This window comes from Tachypleus tridentatus, chromosome 10 (genome assembly GCF_004210375.1).
Source record: "Tachypleus tridentatus isolate NWPU-2018 chromosome 10, ASM421037v1, whole genome shotgun sequence".
Taxonomy (NCBI): Eukaryota; Metazoa; Arthropoda; class Merostomata; order Xiphosura; family Limulidae; genus Tachypleus; species Tachypleus tridentatus.
In genome coordinates, this window is record NC_134834.1 from 190,769,866 (window position 1) to 190,796,609 (window position 26,744).

The window sequence follows — 26,744 nt, forward strand, 5'->3', positions numbered from 1 at the left end:
CGCTACTGACAAAAACAAACATGATATTGGAACGGTTATGTTCAACTCGCTAAATAATTCTATTCTTTCAATCGAAATTAATGAGTGATAGATACTTGTTTTCGTTTCTAGTTATGACCAGTTTTATCAAAACATTTTGCTACAAGAACTTGTGACGTTCACATCTCTTAATCTCTTAAGTGTGACTGTTTGTGTGTTTACATGTACAGATATACATGTATACTTACCATATAATTCATTATACAAACAAAATCTGTAACTTCTTTATGAAACACATACGAATGTGGATGGAAGTCACATATGTAACACGCATTCTTCAATATTTCACACATACTTATTTTAAAATAATGTGTTTTCCTAATTTGAAAAAGCTACTGGCTGTAAATATAACAATGTAAATATTTATACAAGTTTTCATGTTTTAATACTGTCTTTTAAAATCATTCTATTGTTTTTGGTATCAAGGGACAATCTAATTTATTTATTTTTGTTCTTAAAGTTATATTTAACACTACTACGAAAAGACGTTTCTAGTCCTGATTTCTCCAAGCCCGTTCCCCTGGCTGTGGTTTCGCTAGATAGTAGATAGGGACAGTGGGAATCTCGTTAATCCATTCATTAATGGATTTAAATGGCAATTTCATTTAAATACAAAATTATTAGCCTAATATTAATAACCTTTCAAGTTGCTCCACTTTTCGTAGGAGTGTTAAATAAGTAAATATAAAAATTTCATATATATATATATAGATAGATAGATTCAAAATAATTATAGTTTTATATCTGAAATAAGACAACTTATACAATATATTAATTCTATCTACTGTAACCAAAAACGTAGACATATAGGCTTTCTAATTATTATTTTTTTTTACATTTGAACTATATCAATCTGATTCCTTGATAAAATTATTTATTTCTTTATTATTTATATTTTCCACGAAATCTGCCCAACCTAACAAAAGTACCTTCAAAAAGATATGAGGGTCGCGGGTTCACATCCCCGTCGCGCCAAACATGCTCGCTCTTTCAGCCGTGAGGGCGTTATAATGTGACGGTCAATCCCACTATTCGTTGGTAAAAGAGTAACCCAAGAGTTGGCGGTGGATGGTGATGACTAGCTGCCTTCCTTCTAGTCTTACACTGCTAAATTAGAGACGGCTAGCACAGATAGCTCTTGTGTAGCTTTGCGCGAAATTCAAAAACAAACTATAAAGTATTTTTCTTCCTACGCTTGTGTATGATATTTAGTTAAGTAACGGTGGGGATTTAAGCTCATAAAACAAACCAGTTATTTTCATTTCACGGTAATGAAACGTACGTTCCGGTATATGAAAAGCAGAATTACCTGCAAAGAAACATCGCAAAAATACTTATCGTTCTTACGAAATTTTAACTGAAAAATATCCCAAGTCAAATTTTAGAATAAACTTGTTTTTTCTAAGTTTATTAATAATAATAATAATATAATAAGTTTATTTCTTGAAACAAAATCTATCTTATACTCTCTAATAAAATCTGGAGGAAGCCAACATAAAATTACAACCTTTCAGCTGGTCTTGCAAAACCGAAAAGTTCTGATGACAAAAGTGTCTGAACAGCTTTGCACATGTGTTTGTAGACAAGAGGAAGCTTGAATAAACAACCTGTACAAACTCTTGTATTGCTTTCAGCTTAGAAACGGAATATTTATAACTGAAACCAGCAATCTTCGGTTTTCATGATTTTAATATAATGTTTAAGGAAAACAAGGGTCATGTTGGTCCAACTTGTCTGTCTCGTACTATAAGACAAACTAAAATATTACGTAAATAAAAATTAAAGCCAGCCCTTATCATTCATAAATCAATCAAATTTCTTTTAAACTCACTCAAATTTACTGCCTCTACAAAATCCGAAGACAACCCATTACAATAAGACGTCTACCTTGCCTTAACCAATACTTGTGTTCCCTAGTTTTGTAATTCTCACTGTTAAGTACCAACAATCTAATGCATTAAGATTACCAGTTCATTTCATTAAGATTACCAGTTCATTTCATTAAGATTACCAGTTCATTTCATGGTTAAACACTTCAACCAGATCTCCTCTAAATAGTTTTTTTATCAACAAAAAAACAGTTTCAAGGATCTTAATCTCTCCTCAATCATATCATTTTAGTAATCCATCTCTGAATTCTATACACAACCATATAATTTTAGTAATCCACCGCTGAACTCTATACACAACCATATAATTTTAGTAATCCATCTGTGAACTCTATACACAACCATATAATTTTAGTAATCCACCTGACTTCTATACAACAACCATATCATTTTAGCATCCACTTCTGACCTCTATACAACAACCCTATCATTTTAGTAATCCAATCCACCTGACTTCTATACAACAACCATATCATTTTAGTAATCCACCTAACTTCTATACAACAACCATATCATTTTAGTAATCCGCCTCTGAACTCTATACAATTCAACGTCTTTCCTGAGGTAAGGAGACCAAGACCGAACACAATACTCCAATGTGGTTTAACCAGCGACCCACAAAATTAAATTAAAACCTCTCTAAACTCGTATTCAATATTTATATACAACAACCCCAAATCCTATTTTCCCTACCACTAGCAACAGCACACAGCTTGAAAGACTGATCAACCATTATACCAATACCTTTTTTTTTAAATATTTTTTCATGACACTGTTGAGGTTCTCATGATGCCTATATTCTAAATTATTTCATATACATGTATTATCAACCGTACCATAAACATATCACGTACTAAATAATTGTTAACAGTTAACCCTATTTACCATCAGTCGCAAGTGGATTTCGCTTGTTTATATCATGATAATTTTATTTTCTGTTGTCTGCTGAACAGTAATTTCAGTGACTAAAATAAAAACTTTATTACTTGTGGTAAAAAAACGCTGAAATACAAAAACGTGTTTTACCAGTTTTTTTTATTTAATACACATGTAGTTTTATTTTCAGAAACCAGGCCGGCAACAGTGCTTAAACCGCTGCCCTGAGTGAACGTCAAAAGCGTTACAGACTTGTATTGAACTGGACTTGCAGTTCAAGCGCGGGCGATCACGTTAAGAACGCCAGGCCATGCGTAACAAAAAGGGCCTTGAGTAACTGGTCTGACTGTACAATAACTCCTGCAGGATATGATACGACTGTTTTTCATCACATACTAGCCCTAGCCTGCCTAACTAACTAACTATTATAGTCTGTACTACTTTGTCACATTCACTTCGCACGATAGCACCAGGTGAAACTAAGCGATCAAAATATATTCAACAAAACAGGAGATCGTATACAAGTGAATACGAACATGATTGTATGTTGTATGTGTCTCAAGTCCTGGCGAGTCAATTGTTAAATTAGATCATTTGGTTAAAGTTGTAAAACACTACCGTAGTAAAACGCAAAATATTCTTTGGCGCCCTCTTTCTATTTTATACAAAACAGAACAAAAGAAATTTGATCAAATATTATTAAATGCATTTTCACATTTTCTCCCTCGATTCACTGATGAAGTTAAGTTTATCAGCTACCTTTGTTTTCACTTAGCAGTACATAATCAAATTAAAAGTTCTAGAAAATATTATGGTCATTTTTACATAAACGTTTATAAATTCCCTGTCTGAAAGTTGTTCAGCCCAATCGGTTTAATAAATACTGACCTGCCATCATAACGAGATAGCACGGTCTCTTGTGGTCGATTTCATAAACACACACACACACACACACACACACATATATAGTTTTAAAATTAAATATACATCTGTATGTATTTGTATAAGTTTAATACATCAATAGTTTTTAGTTTAAGGCAATCAGGAATACTTCTAGAACGATGGACACAACAAACTATAATATGAAATCTATGTATTAATTAAGTTAACATATGGTGACCATCCTCGTATTAATCATGAAATAGCGATTATGGTTGGGGGTTGTCTTGCTATATATATACCACAGGACTTGTTTTAACATCATAAGAATATTAATTAGATCAAAAATTAAAGGTTTCCCGAAACGAAACCTGCTCACATATAACACACTGTGATCAGGAACCCATCTATATACATACACAGTTATTTCTAAAAAGTTAAGATATTCTACTTTAGTGATTAATACACATAAACCCATTTACAAGTAAATCTGAGGTGACAAAATACAAACAAAAGAACAGAACTATTTATTGTTCGAAGACCCCAGTTTCGAAAACAAAGACTAGTTTCTGTGTGTGTGCGTTTTGTTTAAACAAAGGCACATTGAGTTATGTGCCTGTTGTGTCCATCAAATGAATCAAACCCCTGATTTTAGCACTGTAAACCCGAAGACATGATATACTGTCTCATTGAGAGACGGCTAGTCTCTAAGAAACGATTTTCAAGTCCTATTTAAATATCACTTAACCATTCACACACAAAAAAACGTTCGAATGAGTCATCGTGTATTTAGTTTGCTTTGAACTTCGCGTAAAGCTACATGAATGTTATCTACACTAGGCGTCTCATATTTAGTACTAAAAGAATAGAGGGAATGCAGCTAGTTATCAGCATCCGTCGCCAACTTTTTTACCAACGAATAATGGAAACTGACCGTTACATTATAACGCCCCACGGCAGAAAGGGCAAGCATATCTGTTGGAATGATGATTCGAACCCGTGATCCGCATATTGCAAGTCAAGTACCTTAACCACCTGGGCATGCACGGCCCATTATTTAAAGGAGTTGTACTTTTTCAAATCAGTATTTGCATATCATAGATGTAATGGCAAACTTTGGAAAATCCTAATAAATTTACAACACACGCAAATATTATTTTTAGTGAGGATAGTTATATTTTTAAGTTAAAACTTTAGGCAGAAAACAGACTTCAAAAACGTAATATACGTTTGCATATTTTGCCAATTACGCAGTCAACTGTCAACAGTGTACCTGCAATACTATAACTTGTCACGAGACCCTAAAGCCTGGATGTTGCATGAAAAACTTGCCACGTCAGCTTTGTTTCACACGAGCTGATATTCTTATGCACAGTAAATGTTCGGCACGTTGCCAAGTAACGGTTCTCGAGTTAGCCAATGTGTCAAGTGCTAAACACACGCACTATGAATAATCGCTTCAAGAAAAAACGTCTGATATTATGTCAAGATGTTTCAGAATTTACAACGAGTTTGTTTGTTTTACTTATTATTTTAGTGAAAATCAGAAATGAATATTTAAGATATTTATAATTTTCCAAACGCGCGCGAGAACGTATGTATTATATACACACTGATTAGTACGTTATGTTAAATCGATTTTGGAGCCAACACATCCACTTCGCCGAGTTCAGTTACGTGCTGTCATGTTCAAATTGCACCATTCCTTCCTACAATCAATCTAGTGTACGACGCCGACCGTTTCAACAGTTTGATCTTAAAGTCACTGCTGTCGGCAGACTTCATAGCATGAACACTCGGTTTCATTCTCCAGGTGCCGGAGATACGCGACTACTGAACTGGATGCATGATTGGAATATTTATTTTGGCGAGCCCACACCCTGCTGATCGCGTTTCCAGATGGAAATTCTCAATTGGGTTACGTAATACTGCCTGAGACACGTGAACTACCTTTGTCTCTGACCTTTTATGTTCGTGGAATCTCATATGTTAACAAGCCACTACAATTTACTTATTGCGGCTGGGTTATCATTGTTGTAGATTTCTTTTTGGATGTCCGGGTAACTCAAGTTGATCTATATTCCTTTGTTCTGCAGTGGTGTTGAGAACACGCTGCAACATGAAAATTCTAAATTTCCGATCGACAACACATCTATATAAACAATCTGTGTTCAAGAGAACTGTTACTTACTGTTTTATAGGCCCGGCATGGCCAGGTATGTTAAGGCGTTCATCTCGTAATCCGAGGGTCGCGGGTTCGAATCCCCGTCGCACCAAACATGCTCGCTCTTTCAGCCGTGAGGGCATTATAATGTGACGGTCAATCTCACTATTCGTTGGTAAAAGAGTAGCCCAAGAGTTGGCGATGGATGGTGATGACTAGGTGCCTTCCCTCTAGTCTTACACTGCTAAATTAGGGACGGCTTGCGCAGATCGCCCTCGAGTAGCTTCGCGCGAAATTCAAATACAAACAAACATACTGTTTCCAAAATCCATCAAGTTTTCGTGACATCACACTACCATTGTAACTATAAGCCATACCAAAACGTAGTTATAATGCACGCCATTCCACAACCTTGTATCAGGTGTGCTTGTCACATAACTTGTTGATTTTCATAATCAACAATAAGTTAATATAACAAACTATTTAATCTTTATAACGTTATTTAACTCGTACATCACAAACTCGTCAGGTTGACATATTTGACTTATAGTAAAGCAAGTATTATATTCAATACGTTTGCCTTGAACGTTCATGGTACACAACTCCGTAAATAGTTCTTGAAACCTGACATTACACGACAACACATACACTAATTTTGTTCTTTTGAATAAACCAATATTAATATTTTTAAAGTTTCAACTAGAATATTTATATTGTTCTCGCATATATGAAAGAAAAATATGTTGTCTGTCTCGTGTGCCTGCAACATTTTTATCCCAATAAACTGGGGTAAAAATGTTACGTATATACCATTTAGAAAATATGCATTTCAATTCATTTTGTTGAGACCAATACTTAATAATACTACAAGTTGTAATAATATTAAGCATTAAAAACATTCTTTACTTTCAGAACTTAAATTATGTGTGTTGTGTGTTTTCTTATAGCAAAGCCACATTAGGCTATCTGCTGAGCCCACCGAGGGGAATCAAACCCCTGATTTTAGCGTTGCAAATCCGTAAACTTACCGCTGCACTAGCGGGGGGCACTTAAATTATGAATGAAGACAATTAATTAAAATATCAATTTAGGTATTAATTAGCTAATTACTTGTCTAAAACTTGTGCTGGCAAAACTAACCAAGGATATTATTCATCGTTTAAAAAAAATATGAGTACAGAATTATTTTGTACCGTGAATTGACATACAAATAATAATATACAGGAATGCAGTTCTCTCTAAGCCTAATTCCATTGTAATACCGTCATTACTACCTGACAAAGGGTGGTGTCTGTCTGCTTGAAACATCGCTCAAAATAAACTAGAAAAATTTTACATTTAGACATGTCAATTTTTATTGTAGTTTATCCAAGTACATCATTGTTGAAGGCGGTTTTTGTTGCTGTGGTAAGTTCGGCAAACGTTATAAGCAATCTTTTCGTTGAACCTTGTCATAACGAACACTTGAAATGCAAACGAAATACTATACACGATATAATTAAGGATTAGAATAATATAAGTTACAGTACATAATAATAACATATTCGCCAGATAATTATCTTCGTATATATTCTACTAAAATTAATTTTTATTTAAGTTACATATTTCTTTCGGAAATACAAGTTAAATTTATATGATTGAGCGTATCTCAAAACTAGTTCCTCCCTTACAAACTAAACATGGATGTGTACCGCTTCCACGTACATGTTGTTTACATTGATTCAACCTCAGTGAACAACGAAACGAAGTTTCCACGAACGTATAATTTTCTCGCGGTGCACATGTCAACAATCGATGGTGCTAACTGTAAAACATACCAAATAAGTGTTCCCGAGTAAGCTTAAAAACGCAATTAATCTTACCTCGGCGTGTTCTACTTTTTTCATATTTTGCCTGACCAGGCCTTCGTGAGAATAAAGTATTACAGCCAACACACACACAAAGTATGTTAGTTTTTCTTCGTTTTTAATATTTGGGTTTATTTTATGATACAAGTTACCAAATTGAACAATAGAACCTTTTTAAAAAATACATTTTGCAAAAAATTCACTTTATTACTAATAACACTAAATGAAATGTTGCAATACTCAAGGCGTCATAATTGTGTATTAACTTTACATTTTCAAGACAGCTGATATGGGTATTAAAACTTTAATTAAAGTACACAACAACGTTTCAACCCTCTTAGGTAGTTTTCAAGTTACCAAAAAGTTTGCACATATTAACTTTATAACTAATGAGTAAACTATTGTACATATGTAGTTGTATGTGTCTATTTATAGCATGATATATTCTATGGTTCCAGTATTAAAAGACGACATTTTAAAAGCTCCTAAACAGTAACTACCACAAAAAAAGTATTATTACTAGCCACTCGCTGTTTAGTCATCGTGGTAGGCGGAGCGACGAACCGCTTATTTTCGCTTGACCAATCTAGTATTAACACACGACACCCATAGAAGGCGGGTCAAAGAGCTGCCTGGCTAAACATTCATGGAAACTGCGTCAAGTTTCCCCCCAGCCTTTTCCATATCAGTGTAATCACACTTCTAACGACCATTCTTTCTATATACAAAGACAGCTGGTTGCAAATAAAATTGAAGCGTATTTTTCATACAAAGCAAATAAGTAAAGCAGTGGATTTGTTCTAACTGTACTAAATTATATACGCTATACAAAATAGTTCCCAGTCTATGTGCAACTACTTAAGTTCCCATTAAAGTCCAGTTATTATTAATTAAATTTTGAGGTGTCTTGTCAGTTGTAGATTCGTAAAGCTTATTTTTAAATAGTTTAAACGGATGGGAAAATATAACAAAAAAATCTGCCACATTAATGCACTAATTTTTGTTTTAATATTTTAAAAAACAAAACCTTTCTGTGTTAAAACAGCAACTTAAAAAACACTTGCTACATTGTGTTAATTAAAATTACTGTAGCTATTTATTCACAGGTTCTGAAGATTCATACATTTGTGAAGATATTTCTATTAAAAGAATTGTCAGTATAGAAGTTCAAATGCTACTTTCATACCCACTTCACAAGATTTTACGCTGAGAAAACCCGTGTTATCACGAGTTGTCCCATGTTATTCTTGTTTGTTTACGTACGTTTGGAGGGGACATTTTTTGTAGAACGCTCAAAACATGCACCGAATATTCTTTCAGTAGCGGTAATATTATTTCTTACAAAAGATAAAATCAAAATACCATATATTTAGAAATATATGTTTGGGTTCGTTTATATCGCAATGGATATTCGTACTAAAACAACGGCAACCTTTAATTAGATATCCCTACTTTAAACTTTGAGACGAGAGGAAAAACGGTTTAGCCTACAGCACCTACCACTGGATTCGTGCTAATTAAACATCAGGATTTGAATGTTAGCCTTAAAACGCACCCATGACATCAAAGTGTGAAATTTTCTTTTTTCTGTCCTTCCTATAACAAACATTTGGGGTATCAAATATATTTTTGACAAGAGACATAAGCCATGGATTCAGAATACAGAACACTAACCATCACACCATGAATAAGTTTCGAAAATTATATGTAATAAATGTTTAAATCAGTAAGTATAATAAAACTCGAAAACATCTAATTTATTATTACTTGTACATCAGCTTCAATGTTTGAACTTTACAATTATAAACGATTTTTCTAAATTTATAACTCCCAAAAATGGATTTGTTTCGCTCCCAAATACATATAAACAATTATTGGCTTTAACGAAAACCAGGAAAGAAATTCTGTAGGTGCTGGATACGTGAACTTAATTTTTACGGCGATACTAGTACCGAGACTTATGAACATTGTTTTCCATGTTTAATCCTAACCCTAATTTTGTTTATATGATGACGTAATCAAACCAATGTACACTGTGTGTGTGTGTTTTTTTTTAAAGTACAATTCTGGACGTTTTTTATTTATTTTCCCCACTATATGAATTATGTCTCATGTAATGTTAATACATATATTTTATACGATTACTGATATTCTTAGTTAACACTAGTCCTAATGCAAAGTCAAACCGACACTCGTTATTTTTTATGTCCTTTGTTCTGTTTTGTGGTCGAACATTCAAACCACTGACATACTGCAGGTAGCACATATCATCGCCTAGTCATTCCTGGATACCCGGAGGCAGAGAGTTTGTGTGGGAACGATGGGCTAACAATGGATGGCGAGGACAACAGACAACAAAGGACTGTCTTAATGACGATGTGCCCGCGTATAAATAAATTCAAAACAGTTACAGCCAGCAGATATTTACATTACTTGTACCATAAAAATGTTCTATTCTGTTTCATTTTAGACTTGTGTTACTTTAATAAGAGATTGTTCGTTCAATATTTTATTTTCACTTAAATTCTGAAGCACGTGACAACCAAAAAGTTTAATTTTTCATCACTTAACGTAAAGGTTCGAAAGCGCTCGGTCCTCTTCAAAGTTTTATAACTGTAATATATATTTGTTAATATATTTTGTTTATGTACAAGTTTTTTGGTTTTTTTTTAAACTGAATGCAAATAATGAACTTAAAAGAACAATATTACATTTAAAATACGTTCATGTCAAACAATATCAAAATACTTTCAAAAGTAAAAATACCCGTAAAATATGGCTATTATTGTAAATATTTGGTTTATTTGTAATTAAACACAAAGCTTCTCTACCCAACACGGGTATCGAAATTCTGTTTCTAGCTGTGCTACTTAGGGACTCATCGTAAACAAAGCACATACCTTATTCTCTATTTTATGTTTCCAAACCAAAAATGGAGTAGTCCAATGGCAAATAACACTTCTAAATATTTAACTAACATTTTAATTTATCACTTATTTCGTATACTGCGGTCAATTTCCTTTGTCTATCAAAGTTTCCGATTCTTCAATCGTGCAAACAATTTTTAAGAGGTTATTTACAAAGTACACTTATGTGAATAATTTTGTTTACCAATACTTTGTAACACACAATACAAGATGCGGCCGAAATATTGCTTTCAATACCAACGTTCCAAAGTAAAGATTAAATAATAGCGAGAGAATTCTTTAAGTATAAGAGTAAAACAAATATCTCCAGCCGATAATATTCTGACAGATTTAGGGCGATAAATTCAGATGCTAGCAACCTAGAAAAGGTTTTACTAGCTTTCAGATTTTACACGTGTTATCAATATGAACGTTTTATTTGACAGCTTTAGTGCCATTAACCAAATAATGAAGAAATATTAACAGAACGTTATCGCAGATTAACTTTCAAATTATTTATCCATCGGATTATTCTTGTGTTACAGTCCAAATACAGACAGTAAAATATGAATAACAACATAATGTTTACGTGTTAAAACAGTGAGGTATGGAAAGCAGAATCGATACAAGTGCGAGGTACCGGTACAACGTGTCACTTAAAGCCTTTTTCGAGATACAAAAAATAACTGAATGTAACTGGGTAAAGACGAAGTAATAATTACGAAATATTTGTATTTTTACAGTTTTAGGAAGGATATAACTGGTAATCATTTTCATTCTACTTTAGACTGTTATTTTGTAACTTATCATGATAACTATTAATACAATTGACAATATTTTTATATTACTTTTCGAAACATTAATTAATGTTTGGATACACGTGTTATTTGCTCAATTTGTACATTGCGACACAAAAGCCCTTTTTTCAGGTTGTCTCCCCAAATGTTATATACGAAAACAGGAATGAACCTTATATTTATAAAAATAAAAACAAGTGTGCGTGGGGTTTATAAAACCATGATACATCTCGTAATGTTAATATATATAGAATTTAAGAACGTCTCTAGTCTCTAATGCCAAATGGGGTATATAACAAGCATTGCAAATTAAAAGAGAAAAACTAGCTAAAATTATTGACGTGCAAATCCGAAAAAAACAAACTATCAATGTTCTTCTGTAATGTCATTTAAGTTTAAATTATATTGTACTGTAAACGACTGAGCTGTAAAAAAAATAAAATGCTATAAGTACATATTCGAAAGGCGTAAATCTTGTTCATTTTACATCACTGTAACGTAAGAAAAATTCAATGAAATAGGTTATATGGATTATCAAAGAAACAATATAACAGTAGTCTAAAATTAGTTGACCACAAAATGCATCTCAGCACAAGGGTCTTTTTGCGCGGGTATCCTTTAAACACACTGAGTAGCAAAACATGCCGGCACGAAATCCATACGATTCCAAAATGCCCAAAAATATAAACGTAAATTTTCCATCGTTGCAATATCTCATTTCCATTTTAAAATCTAAATACCGTGGAAATCATGGCATTTAGTTATTCACCACATCCCACTTTTTAAGCTTTCTCTACGAAGGGTTTACGTACCAAGCGGTTAGGTTGTAAGTGTAAGAACACGTCCTCTAAACGAGGCACAACAATCCGCCAAATTTGACAGTGCACAGAAACGTACCGTTTAAAATGATCCAATATCCTTTCCTCACGAATATTATCCGGTATATTTCCAATCCAGAGGTGTCTAGTCTCTCTAACCATCTTGCGGTAGGGTCCACATTAAGTCTTCGTGTCTTTCCTCTCACACAACCCATCTGACAAATTCATACACGATGTATTTTGTTTGGGGATCGCACAACACGTACGATAGCCACTGTTCAAATGACGTTATACTTTAAACAACCTCTCGCGCTGTGCGAGTGAATGCGAATGTGGCTCCACAAGCCTTATTTTAGAGCAACAATCAAGGATGAGGCAACCACTATTTTCTGCTTATAAATACAGATTAATCATGCGCGACTCTTTAAAACTGTTTTCATTTTTATTCATTGTTTTAAACATTCCCTTACAAATAAATTCAACTCGAATTTTACTATTTGATTTTAGTAATATATAATTATTTATATTTCTCGAAGTAAATACATTTCAATTTTTTCCATCTCACTCACCCATTTATATACAATAGCGAGGAAAAATGTTATTACAGTTTCTAAAATATCTTCGATACATTCTAAAGTTTTAGCTAAAAGAAAAGGTATAAAATTTTAAATAAAAACTATAAAATATTATCAATTTTGCAAGATATCTATAGCTTCTGTTTCAGATCATGTGATGCACTTTGTTTTTTTGGTTACATATACAGTGGAATGTACTAAACAATTAAAATAAAAAAATAATGTAATATAATAACATCTTAATAGACAATGTCGGAAAACAAATTTATTTCCATAAAAATGACGTTTCGGGAATCTGTACAAATCTGAACTTTAACCAACTTGCACATCTTACAAGTTTCAACTTAAGTAATCGATTAACTTTGAAGGAAACTAACAAACATCTAATACACCAGTCTCAAGACCAACTATTCAGCGAATAAAATTTAAAACAGTCACTATTATTATAAATTAAGGCGAAATATAATTTTTTTTCAGAGATTAAAAACTACTTCTAAGATTTGAACTGTCGAAGACTATTCAATATGTGATCATGTCGCGCTTTTAATTTTATTCTGAATTAAAAGCAGAAATATACTTCTATTTTAAAAAAATCACGGAAAACTTACCGTAAGGTATACCATCACAGCTATATCATTAAAATTCATAATCTATAGCTAAAATCATCAATCATTTATTACCAATTGATACCTAACAGATAACACTCATTCTTCAACTTGCAGTTGCACACAATTCTTACGAATATGTACAAAAGGCAATTACAATAAGTATTTCAACATACCTCAGAGTTCAAAATTAAGTTCTTACCGAAAACGTGATTTTAAAAAATGTATTGAAAAGACCTTATTTGATAAACTTTTTCTACCAAAATTCATGGAAACGTGGCATTGTAGTTTTAGCTCGAAGTTCAAACAGCAACCTTTAAAAACAAGGTGCTTTCAAAATAAATATCTTATATGTTATATTCATCATTTCGTAAATATCCTTTGACATTGTATTATAAAATGGAGAAATGAGAAATTTCACACAATCAATTGGAATTCACAAGTGTGGCAACAGTTATTCCTTGTCCTGCTGTTAATACAATATGGCGCCCAACAAAATTCCCAAGCGTCAGATAAAAGCCTTTTTTCAAACATCACTACTAACGAAACACAATATATTCGCCAAGCTACATTTTAATTACTATTTAAGAATTTAATCAAATTATTCCAGCAAATCAGCTTATTCAATAAGCTAAGACTAATGGTTAACAAAATTCTATCGATTAAATTCCATTAACTCACTGCTATAATACACATATAATTCCCTGCCAACAAAGGTTCAACTGCTTGCAACCTCAAAAGGAAATGCCGAATAGATTCGTGGATGACGTAGAGACAAAATTGAGTTTTATTGGTGAATTGAACAGAAGAAAATATAGCAAATGCTCTAGTTTTGCCATCTATTGGCTTACAGTTAAACTAACCTGATTATATCATTCAGGCCTTTTCCAAATGAGGGTAATAATTTTTCATACTAAGTTTATAACTCAATATTTATGTTATATCAGTTTCTTTTAGACGTATTTTACAATACCTAGAAACTAACATTAAATAAAATAATGTAGTCGTTTATTCTTATGAAATTCAATTATCATTTAAACAACATAATAAAATTGAAATAATAGATTTTGAATGTGGATACAAAGACCTAAACAACGTTGATGTAGTGGCCGATGATTTACAAACACTCTCTAAAGCAGATATGTTAAGTAATTCATAATATAATATACTTCAACAAGAAAAATAGATTGGAAGACTTATACACATATTGCATATAATTTTGGGTATATATACTTGTAATATCGATATATAAGGTACTATTATGCATTTAACAAATGCACTTTCATAACAAATTAATTTTCTTATTTACTAAGGGTCGCGGGTTCGAATTCCGGTCACACCAAACATGCTCGCCCTTTCAGCCGTGGGGGCGTTATAATGTTACGGTCAATACCACTATTCGTTGGTAAAAGAGCAGCCCAAGAGTTGGCGGTGGGTGGTGATGACTAGCTGCCTTCCCTCTAGTCTTACACTGCTAAATTAGGGACGGCTAGCACAGATAGCCCTCGAGTAGCTTTGTGCGAAATTCAAAAACAAACAAACAAAACTAATTAAATTAAAATTAACTTGTGATGTTGGTATTTCCAAATTTATATATATATATTTTTTTAATTTCGCGCAAAGCTACACAAGGACTATTTGCGCTAGTCCTTTCGAATGTAGTAGTGTAAGACTAGGGGGGAAGGCAGCTAGTCATCACCACCCACCGCCAACTCTTGGGCTACTCTTTTACCATTGAATAATGGGATTGATCGAACTTTATAATGCCCCCACGGCTGAAAGGGTAAGCATGTTTGGTGTAATGGAAATCAGATTAATAGATCCCAAAACACCTGCATAATCATTCAGGAAATAAGAAGAGTGATCTGAATCGAATACATTAACCTAGTTAAGTAAAATAATTAGACAGTACAAAGTTGATAAAATAAAAACAATTTTTTATTGCACACACACACACAAAGATTCAAAAGACAGTTGTATTTACTAGGCTCTCCACCTCCTTAAGGAGCAAACTTTCGTCAAATCACATACGACTAACGTAAAATTAAGTAATTATTTGATTACATCATAATACTACTTAGTAGAACTGCCCAAAGAAAGCGCGCCTGACTTTAACCGTTAAATTTATTTCTTTGTTCAATCGATAGCGTCACCTCGTGACTTTTTCCTCTTGTATCATTGGTCAGGTGTTACCTTTCGACAACGTTAACCTCAGTCAGTAAAAGATGTTACCCGGATGCTACATACTGCTGCAATTAGGATAAAAGCGAAAAGGGATACTAATATGGTTAAATGTCTCAGTTTAGGAAAGTTTCTTTCCTTTGAAAACTAAATTCCTTTCATGAAATTTCGGGTTTGGGGATTCAACACGAATCCAACAATTTTCACTCCGCGTTTCACATCCAACAAGTCAAACAATAACTTATCAACAAACGAACACTATCTCAAGAATATAAAAAATCACTTTTGAAGAATTATGAACATAGTATATATGAACATAAAAACGTAAAGATTCGGCTCACGGTTACCTCGGGATAAGAAATGTTGTTCTGAAAAAAACGTTTCAGACTTACTTTTATCTCACCTCAGGAACGTAATCAACTTATCATTTTTAATCGGATAATAACCGCAATGCAATCCATTCTCATTTTAAAAACACAAACACTCCTATCAAACACAATCTCTACTCTTTTGTAAAACATAAATACACCTAGTGAATACAATTTTCTCTTTTTTAAACACAAAAAAACAGTCTCACCCAAATATTTTTTGTATGGTCTATCTTTTTATATATTTTTTTCTTACTTTTTTAAAAACACCTTGAATGTTTTTTGTTTCAAAGTGAGAACCTAATTATATCAGAAAACTTACTTTAAAAGAGTATTTGTTTCCAAATGAGAATCTAATTAGGTAGGTTATTCGGTAATTTTAGATTGTATTTTCCAAGACGATAATTTATATATTATTGCAAAAAAGTCGGTACTTTGTCGCATAAAACTGACATATTATTAGAAAGAAACGGTTCTATTTCAATAAAACAATTGTCAAACAAATTTTAGTCGAATACGAGAAACTAAAATTTTCAAAGAATGATTGGAAAATACAAATGGCATACTTTACGGAAAAAACAAACAAACAACAATTTTGACTAACACACAAAACAAAACAAAAATTACGATTCAATTTAAATACAGAAAAACTTGAAGCAATTATCCACAACTGAAACATCGTTCACAAATACTTCTTAAATATTTTTTTTTTAAATGAGAGATATTTTGATGGTCAACTTCATTTGATTACCAACATCACGTCTTATAGTTATAATTGTTCACAAAGTATGTATCTTATGCTTTATCAATGTGTCGCCAAATTTTCGCAACAAAGTACCTACTTTTTGCAAAACACTGTATTTATGAATAGAAATGGAGCACCGAAAGTTAGATTGTTTCAAAACGATAGTCAGTGATCATAGAGGTCAGACATTCATTGTCTAGCGAGACTTTGTCCGGTGACACATTGACCTGGATCCGATTTTCACCCCATTAGTTTGTTAAGCTGTATTGGGAAACTGATGGAAAAATAATTTCCAATATACTTTTATTATTCTGTGAAACAAACAATTTATTATCAAACTTTCTAAATGTTTCAAGAAAGAACAGAGAAATAAGAGATAATCTCACGAGGTTAACAGAATCTGCTCCCTCAGTGGCACATAAGTATGTCTGTGGACTCAGATCGCTAGAAACCGAGTTTCGATAACCGTGGTGAGTAGAGCACAGATAGCCCTTTCTGTAGCTTTTTGCTTACTTCCAGAACAACCAATCAGCCAACAGAATCTGTCTACAAGTAATTTAATAATAATCAAGCCATCATAGGAGTATTCTTTGCCATCAAATACAAACTAAAGCAGTTGAATATAAATAATATCGTAATCAGATGGTTATCCAATTTCCTGTCCGATAGAAAAGCCCAAGTTAAAGTAAACAATAATATATCTGAAACATTTGACGTTACTGCAGGAGTAACGAAAGAGTAACTTCTTTCATCACTCCTACAGATAATTTTGGTAAATTAAATCCCATTCTGCAATTTAATATATGCCTGTCACTCCCAATACATCCACGACATAGCCGTCTGGAGCATATCTAGAAACCCACAATCTGCAACTGCAAAAGTTCCAGAATCACTAAATCCAAATCTAGAATGGTGCAACAAACGACAATTAACCACATTAAAAAAGAACAACAACACACAAATGAACGACGAAAACACACGAAGACTGTGAAGAAGGCTGAAGTGAAGTTAGGAGAAACAAAATACACGCGCCTCAATATATCAAACCAACTGCCAGTAAACACACAGGCTGCACACCAGAAACATCGCTAATCACGGGTTCGAATCCACGTCACACCAAACATGCTCGCCCTTTTAACCGTGGCGGCGTTATAATGTGATAGTCAATCCCACTATTCGTTGGTAAAAGAGTAGTCCAAGAGTTGGCGGTGAATGGTGCATTCCCTCTAGTCTTACACTGCTAAATTAAGGACGGCTAGCGCAGATAGCCCTTGTGCACAGCAACGACAGAAAGTGTTCGTACCTCTGCGTCGTGAGTAGTTTTTTTCTTATAACGTAAAAAGTATCACGATAAGGATAATGAAAGTATAGTATATTATAAATATTACACTAACACACGTCTACATAAATTTTTATGTAAATTGAACGACAAATACACTGTTTATAAACAAATAACCAATCATAGGAGGGGCAGAAAGTGTTCGTGCGTCTACTCTAATGATCAGTTGTGTAGCCTTTCAGGTGAATTACTTGGCGCAGTCTCTCCTCATAGCCCTCCATGATCGTTTGACAGTACTCGACTGGTATTTTCTTCCATTCTTCTTTACAGAAGGCCTCCAACTCTTGCAAGTTTTTTGGATGACGCTGATGAATCCTGGTCTTCAATTCATGCCAAACGTTTTCAATTGGGTTGAGGTCGGGTGACTGCGATGGCCACTCCAGAACTCTTATATTTCGATGTGTGCTTAGGGTCATTGTCGTGTTGGAAGATCCAACGACGCCCAAGCCGCAAGTTCCGAGCATCATTCTTGATATAAGTGCCTAATATATCAACGTACTCTTCTTTTTTCATGATTCCGCAGTGAAGGCATGCTTTGAACTCAGAAGAGCTTAACATGTTTATAACTAAAAAGGTGCTTACTTCAACTCCAGTTTCCCTTACCAGATTCTGTATGTCATTACGTGTTGAATGAGAGTTCCTACTAACTTCTCTGAGAACTTTCCTCTTGGCTCTCACTGGAATTTTAGTGGGGCGTCCGGAACGAGGAAGGTTAGCAGTTGATCCTGTAAGCTTAAACTTGGCAATTATGCTTTGAACAGTAGGTTTCAGCATATCAAGTTGTGTAGCAATACCGGAAAGAGACACACGAGACTTGTTATTTACGATAATTCGGTTTTTTAAAATCACTGGACAGTTGTTTCCTGTTTGTTGTGATGACCAAGCAGATAATGACGGAAACGGCGCTAAATTGCCGGAAGTACATTTTTTGCTGGCTAAATTCCAATAATTATGAACCCAGTGTCTAGTTCTGGAATGGTATAATGTAGTTTATTCGCCAAACTAAACAAACTTTTACGGGAATATCAGTTTTTTCACACGTTCTGAACTGTACGAACACTTTCTGCTCCTCCTATTTTTTGGTTATTTGTTTATAAGCAGTTTATTTATCGTTTAATTTACATAAAATCGTAATACTTTTTTTTTAAGTTATGAGCAACAAACCACTCGGGACGCAGGTGTACGAACACTTTCTGTCGTAACTGTAGCTTTGCGCAAAACAAAACAAATTTCCAGCAACAGGATTTCAAGTAGTTAATCGAAAATAACTACAACTGGAAAAACTTTCCCACGCGCGGGACTGAAGGAAAACAATAGTTCTTTATCACCCCTAACTTTAGGCCCGGCATGGCCTAGCGCGTAAGGCGTGCGACTCGTAATACGAGGGTCGCGGGTTCGTGCCCGCGTCGCGCTAGACATGCTCGCCCTCCCAGCCGTGGGGGTGTATAATGTGACGGTCAATCCCACTATTCGTTGGTAAAAGAGTAGCCCAAGAGTTGGCGGTGGGTGGTGATTGCTAGCTGCATTCTCTCTAGTCTTACACTGCTAAATTAGGGACGGCTAGCACAGATAGCCCTCGAGTAGCTTTGTGCAAAATTCCCAAACAAACAAAATCACCCCTAACGGGAAGAGCAAACAACTATCAGTAATCTTCCTTTAAACAAAATTTATGTCAACGAACTTCAGAAACACTGCCAGTACAGCACGGAAATTATATGACCCAAAATGAAAATAAATAAATAAAAATTACATAACAAAAGTAATTAGAAAACATATGATATCCCTGCGCATTATATAAATAAACAATGCTACAGAAACAATAGAATCTGGTAACCTGAAAGTGATCCCATAACGAAGCATTATACTTAGATTCAGCGTGTGATTCACAAAGTAACAAGACGTTTTGTGAGAGTAAATTAGAATCTTGTGACTAAATTGTAAAAAGGAAAGAGACTGAATACAACTTAAAGGACAATGTAAACAAGATTTATGTGGGAAAAAATTATGCGTGAGTGACACGTGTCTTTATTTGAGTAAATCTATAAGTAACTATTTAAAGGAATTATGTAAGAATAACCTAAAACATTCTGACTGAGATTAAGAAAACACTGTAATAGGAACAGATTTATAATGTTATTCTTTTCAGGGTAATCCCAGTATAAAACTAGGGATGAACTATTTTCTATCCACCATGTAATCCCAGTATAAAACTAGGAAGGAACTATCCTCTATCCACCATGTAATCCCAGTATAAAACTAGGGAGGAACTATCCTCTATCCATCATGTAATCCCAGTATAAAACTAGGGAGAAACTATCCTCTATCCACCATGTAATTCCAGAATAAAACTAGGGAGGAACTATTTTCTATCCACCATGTAATCCCAGTATAAAACTAGGGAGGAACTATCCTCTATCCACCATGTAATTCCAGTACAAAACTAGGGATGAACTATCCTCTATCCACCATGTAATCCCAGTATAAAACTAGGGATGAACTATCCTCTATCCACCATGTAATCCCAGTACAAAACTAGGGAGGAACTATCCTCTATCCACCATGTAATTCCAGAATAAAACTAGGGAGGAACTATCCTCTATCCACCATGTAATCCCAGAATAAAACTAGGGAGGAACTATTTTCTATCCACCATGTAATCCCAGAATAAAACTAGGAAGGAACTATCCTCTATCCACCATGTAATCCCAGTATAAAACTAGGGAGGAACTATCCTCTATCCACCATGTAATCCCAGTATAAAACTAGGGAGAAACTATCCTCTATCCACCATGTAATTCCAGAATAAAACTAGGGAGGAACTATTTTCTATCCACCATGTAATCCCAGTATAAAACTAGGGATGAAATATTTTCTATCCACCATGTAATTCCAGTATAAAACTAGGGAGGAACTATCCTCTATCCACCATGTAATTCCAGTACAAAACTAGGGAGGAACTATCCTCTATCCACCATGTAATCCCAGTATAAAACTAGGAATGAACTATCCTCTATCCACCATGTAATCCCAGTACAAAACTAGGGAGGAACTATCCTCTATCCACCATGTAATTCCAGAATAAAACTAGGGAGGAACTATCCTCTATCCACCATGTAATCCCAGAATAAAACTAGGGAGGAACTATTTTCTATCCACCATGTAATCTCAGTATAAAACTAGGGAGGAACTATCCTCTATCCACCATGTAATCCCTGTATAAAACTAGGGAGGAACTATCCTCTATCCACCATGTAATCCCAGTATAAAACTAGGGAGGAACCATCCTCTATCCACCATGTGACCCACCAGTGGGAAAAATCATTGGTCTTCCTTATAGCATTGTCTGATGGTTAGGATACTTGAATAGCAATCTGAGAGTTGTGGGTTTGAATTCCGTCACTGAATATTTTTGCCCTTTGAAGACATAGGTGCGATATAAAGTGACAGTCAATTCCACTATTTGATGGTAAAAAGTAATCCAATAGTTGCCTTCCGTCTAATCTATTACTTCAAAACCGAGTATATATTGCACAGTTAGCCTTTAAGTAGCTTTGCGCGAAATTATAAAACAAACATATAATATTTAAGACGTATGTTCCACACAAAGCGATCATTTCTAAAAGAAAACGCATGTAATACCTTAAGTGAATGGTACGTAATAATAAGTAGCTATTGCGAAAGGAAAACATTGTCTTTTCTTTTTTAACAATCTCTTACGTAAAACCTACATATGTTTGTGTTTATGAATCTTGTTTTAGGTTTTGTGAAATTTAAGAGTTAACTTTAGTAAATAACGAAGAAAAAACACAACAAAACCTAGTGCATTTCTTATACAGTGTTAATAATTCCTTTTGAGTAAAATAAAATATCCTTTACCAAAAGCTGAAGATCATTTTTCACGATTTGAAAAACTTCTATCTAAAGAGCAAATAATTTACAAAGCTTCAGTCGTGTTTCTCCCGTTTGTTTGTTTCTTTAAATGCAGGGGATTGAACCCCGAACTTTAAGGTAATAATCCCTGATGTGTCAGGGTGCTTCAGGACAATTGACATCATGCTCTTAAGTTTTACTGATGTGAATTTTCTTTCTCTGCTGGCTGTTATTTCCACTGTGGGATTCAGGTTTTTTTGTTCGTTTTTTCTGTCAATCGTGTCTGCATAGTTAATCAACAGAATTCCCCAAATGGAGACTAGCACAGTGGCTCTACCCTTTTTACTTAGGGTAAGATAATGTTATAATTGAAGAAATTGATATATTGCTATCAACATAATATTTATGTATATAAAAGACCAATCCGTGATGGCGAGAAAACGGCTGGTATGGATAGAGAAAACCTTATGTAGAGGAGCGAACAACGTTTCGACCTTCTTCGGCCTTATAAAAACTAATCACAGTCCAAATCCATTTAGACATTTTCGAGAAATATTGCTGAAAAACACATACACACAGAAGTGAAAACATAACTTCTGTCAACTTCGCTGGCAGAGGTAATAAAAACTGCCTATTGCCAATCCAGCTGTGAAACAGACTTTCTTTTATGAGACCAATCTCAAATGTTGCGGTGGATTGAAATGAGTCTGTAGACATTTAACTGAAACTTTCCACTTACTAGTAATATGCAAGGTTGTATGTGTAGTTTTTATTTACAAAAGTTACATAATTCTAGTTAGTTATAGCATTAATTATATTTATATTAATACATAACATTAAATTTGTTAAATAGCAACAACTAGGCTTACCATAATTTCCAAGCCTCAAACCGGGAGAGTTTTCAGTTTTTATTATAGGTACCGGTACTCGTATAATAAAGAAGTGCTTTCATAATCTAACTACCCTTAAGCTTTAATGCTGCCACAAAAAAAAAAAGGAATACTGGTAGTTTATATCTCTAACATTTATTTAAATTCAGCAAGACAAGAAACATCAAGATTTCATTCATTTTTCACTGAACACTTTTTTGTGACCATTCATATCTTTCACTTGAATGAACTTTCTTCAAAAAATCATTATGTTTTTATTTTTTCAAATTACTCACTGCAACTCAAGTCAATACTGTGTTTACAATGCAACAGTCCTTTTACTGTTGATTTATTCATTAGACCTCTTTCTTGAGACCAAATGCTATTTATTACTGAAAATACTCTTTCAACAGGGGCAGAAGTGCCTGGTAAACACAAAATGTACTGCATACCTTGCCTGAGATTAGGTATAGATATACTTTGATCTTTGAAATGGTTGAAATGCTCCATATATTTTTCTTCACAACCTATTTCCACTTGTCACATTTTGATGACCACAATGACTTAACAAGAACAACTTCATCAAATTGATCATCAATATTGATTGCAGCATTTCCAAGCGTTTTATTAATTTTTTCAGCAGCTGTTTCTACGTCACGCTACACGAAAACACTGTTTTTTATCTAAACAAAGTATTTCCCACCACCAAAACTGTTTTCCCACAACTCAATAAAAGACAGGCAGTAATCACAAAAACTGGTAAATTCCTTTCTAATCAAGTCTACCTGTCATCATCTCTCTTCTTCTAGCACACTGGTTTGTTTGTTGTTTTTTTGCACCAAGGGGAATAAAGTTATCATCTCGTCTTTCATTCAGGTTGGTTTTCAACTTATCAAGTTCTGCAACAATATCACTTGCAGTTGCTTTTGTTTTCTCGATGGCTAAAATCATTTTGTTGAACAAGCCTAGTTGTCCATGAACAAAACATATATACATTTCTCTACATTTACTCTCAAAACACCTTTACATTAATAATATACACTGTTCTTGTGAACAAAAATATGACTTCAGCCCTTTATAAAAACAACAGCTGATAACAAAAATAGAATCGCGTATTTCCACATTGGAGAACCTTCTTGTACTCAATTTCTACAAACTCACAGAATTCTTTTAGGTGTGTAACACACACAGTGTGAATATAGAAATACTTGTAAATTTTGACCACTAAGCTTTCCATTTCAATTGGAAGAACATCAACTGCAGTTTGGAGACAGTTATGTAAAATATGAGCACCACAACCAACACCCACAATATTTCTGCCAAGTTCCTCCTTCAATCAATTATATACATTGTTTTTTCCTTTCTCTTTACACCCACAAAATTTGTATTGCAGTTGTCACCACAATAAGCAACAATTTTTTTTGATAAATCATGTTTTTTAAAGTGAACACTAAACAGTTTGTCAAAATTTCTGATGTCACTCCAGGAACCGACTGAAAGTCTAAAAGTCTTACTTTCACTCCTTCCTCTGGCAAACAATATCGCACCATAACAGGTATAATTTTGGCATCTTTTCAGTTTGAAGCATCTGGTGTAAGTGAAACGAATTGGACCTCCATTATGTCTCTCTTCAATTCTTCTGCTGTTAAAGGAACAATTGCATTCAAAATAATAGCCTCATTCTTCGTTCTTGCAGAACTGAACTTTGATTCAAATAACTTTGCTATCAATTTGGAAGAGCAATCAGCTATTTTAAAGCTCATGTTATGGACAGCACTGTGATAGTAAAGGTTGCTTCTTTGGCAGCTATTAACAAGTCACTCTCTTCAGGCACAGTTTTTTGAAGAACACATCAACTCTTGAACTTTAAGCAGCTACTGAAAGACTAGCATGTTTAGCACTTTTTAAATGGTCTTTTATGTTTGAGCGGCCACCACGTGAAACAAAGAACTCAGATGAACACTGCAAACATTTGACTCTGTTCTCCTTGTCACAAATTCTTTCAAGAATGGATATTCTTTTTGTAATTCACTATTGAATGTGAACTTTCTTTTACCAGCTTTGGACATTATGACTAGAATTATTTTCTAAAATAAAAGAACGAAAATAATTCAGCATGTACCGTATGACTAATATAATAAATATTGTAATAAATAAAGCAATCACAAAGCACAAACACTTGCTCAAAGAAAGCTTTGCGTGTGCTGCCGCTCGCCGCTTGATCAGCTGCCATTACGCGCATATTCCTAGTAGCCGCCCACTAATGAATCATTATACTTGTATAGATACCGTATCACCTGTTTGTGAATTTCGTCTGATATCTTTGAAAATTTGCGTGCTACAGCACTATGTCTCCCTCTACCCATCAACTAATAAAACGAAAACTTAAAAATTATTTTTTGTCTACACCAAGCCAGGACTCTATGCAGATTGTAATATTTTCCGTTCATCTTTTTTTCGACTTTATGCCTTTACATCAAAAATCGGGACATTCCGAGACAATTCATTGTCAACCATGACAAATTAGTAAACCGGATGGGATACCGCACCGAGACAGACCCTTCACACCGGGACGTATGGTATGCTAAACCTAACAACAATTATCGCTAAGTAGGCCTAACCTCGTCAGGTATTCTTGGACTATGAACCGAAGATGTCGCTAGCAGCGAGGACACACAATTGATGTTCTAGGGCAGATCAGTCATGGAATTTTTCATTTACTTGTAATTAGGACTAAATGTTATTAAACAGTAATTATCACTAGTAGAATTTTAGCTGACTTGTAACATTATTGATTCAGGATTTTTTAAGTAGGACAAGAATATAATTCAGTGTTGGTGATTTCTCTCCTACTGTAACCGTTACAGGAAAGGAAATAATCTGGAAAAACAAACTTGTCCTTTTTTTTTATAATAAGATTGTTGGGTAGTTCAATAAAAGCAAAGACTGATGTTCGTAAATCTTTAAATCCGTTTCGTTAAATATGGTGTATTAGACGAAGCAAAACAAAGGACCATTATTTTCCACTCTCTAAATGACCGCATTTTGTACCATAATTAGTCAATTGTTTGGTGCTTTAGAAGTGATATTTGATTACCTGTAAGATAACCATACAGCTCTCCTGAACTGGAACAAATGTAGATGGATTATTTCTGTTTGATATAATAAAGCAAAAACTTTACCAAAATTTGTCAAATGTGATGTCACCACATGAATAAAGATTTCAGATAATGAAAACTTCATTTTTGTGAGTCCGTTTGAATAAATGAAATATATGAAGCATCAACTTTTCAGGCTTTTTTGATTAGTACTAAATTATGGCCCGGCATGGACAGGTGTGCTGAGGCGTTCGACTCGTAATCTGAGGGTCGCGGGTCGCGCCAAACATGCTCGCCCTTTCAACCGTGGTGGCGTTATAATGTTACAGTCAATCTCACTATTCGTTGGTAAAAGAGTAGCCCAAGGGTTGGCGGTGGGTGATGATGACTAGTTGCCTTCCCTCTAGTCTTACACTGCTAAATTAGGTACGGCTAGCACAGATAGCCCTCGAGTAGCTTTGTGCGAAATTAAAAAAACAAAAACAAAAAACAAGTAGTAAATTTTTTATATATATATATTACCGAAAGAAAATACTGACTCAACTTCATTTGAGTTAAGCAAGCATATTACAACAACAACAACAAAACAACCGGGTACCACATATTAATCATTAACAGTAGAATAAGCTTTAAAAACACTTATTTTATTAATTTACTATATTTCTAACTGCACTATGTAACTGTGGTGTTTTCAAGTAATAACTAGTCATTTCTCAAAAAAGTATTAGATATATGAAGCCACTAATGATTACAGACCCATTTAGAAAATAGAGTGATTCTAATTCCAATAAGATATCATAGTTTTCCTAGTGTAAAATTATAAGACAGAACGAAGTTGATAGAAATGAAAACAGTATTTATTATTTGACAGACAGAAAG

The 26,744-nt window shown here is 34.0% G+C and overlaps 1 protein-coding gene across 1 annotated transcript in view; it reads right to left on the bottom strand.

Annotated features, from left to right (window-relative positions):
- The window catches only part of LOC143228608 (uncharacterized), a 92,462-nt gene extending 79,915 nt beyond the window's left edge, over positions 1 to 12,547 (bottom strand). Inside the window, exon 1 of the mRNA XM_076459834.1 lies at positions 12,295 to 12,547. Coding sequence (XP_076315949.1) covers positions 12,295 to 12,377 — 83 coding nt within the window. The 5' untranslated portion in view covers positions 12,378 to 12,547. The remainder of the gene's footprint in view (positions 1 to 12,294) is intronic.
- Between the last annotated feature and the right edge of the window lie 14,197 nt (positions 12,548 to 26,744).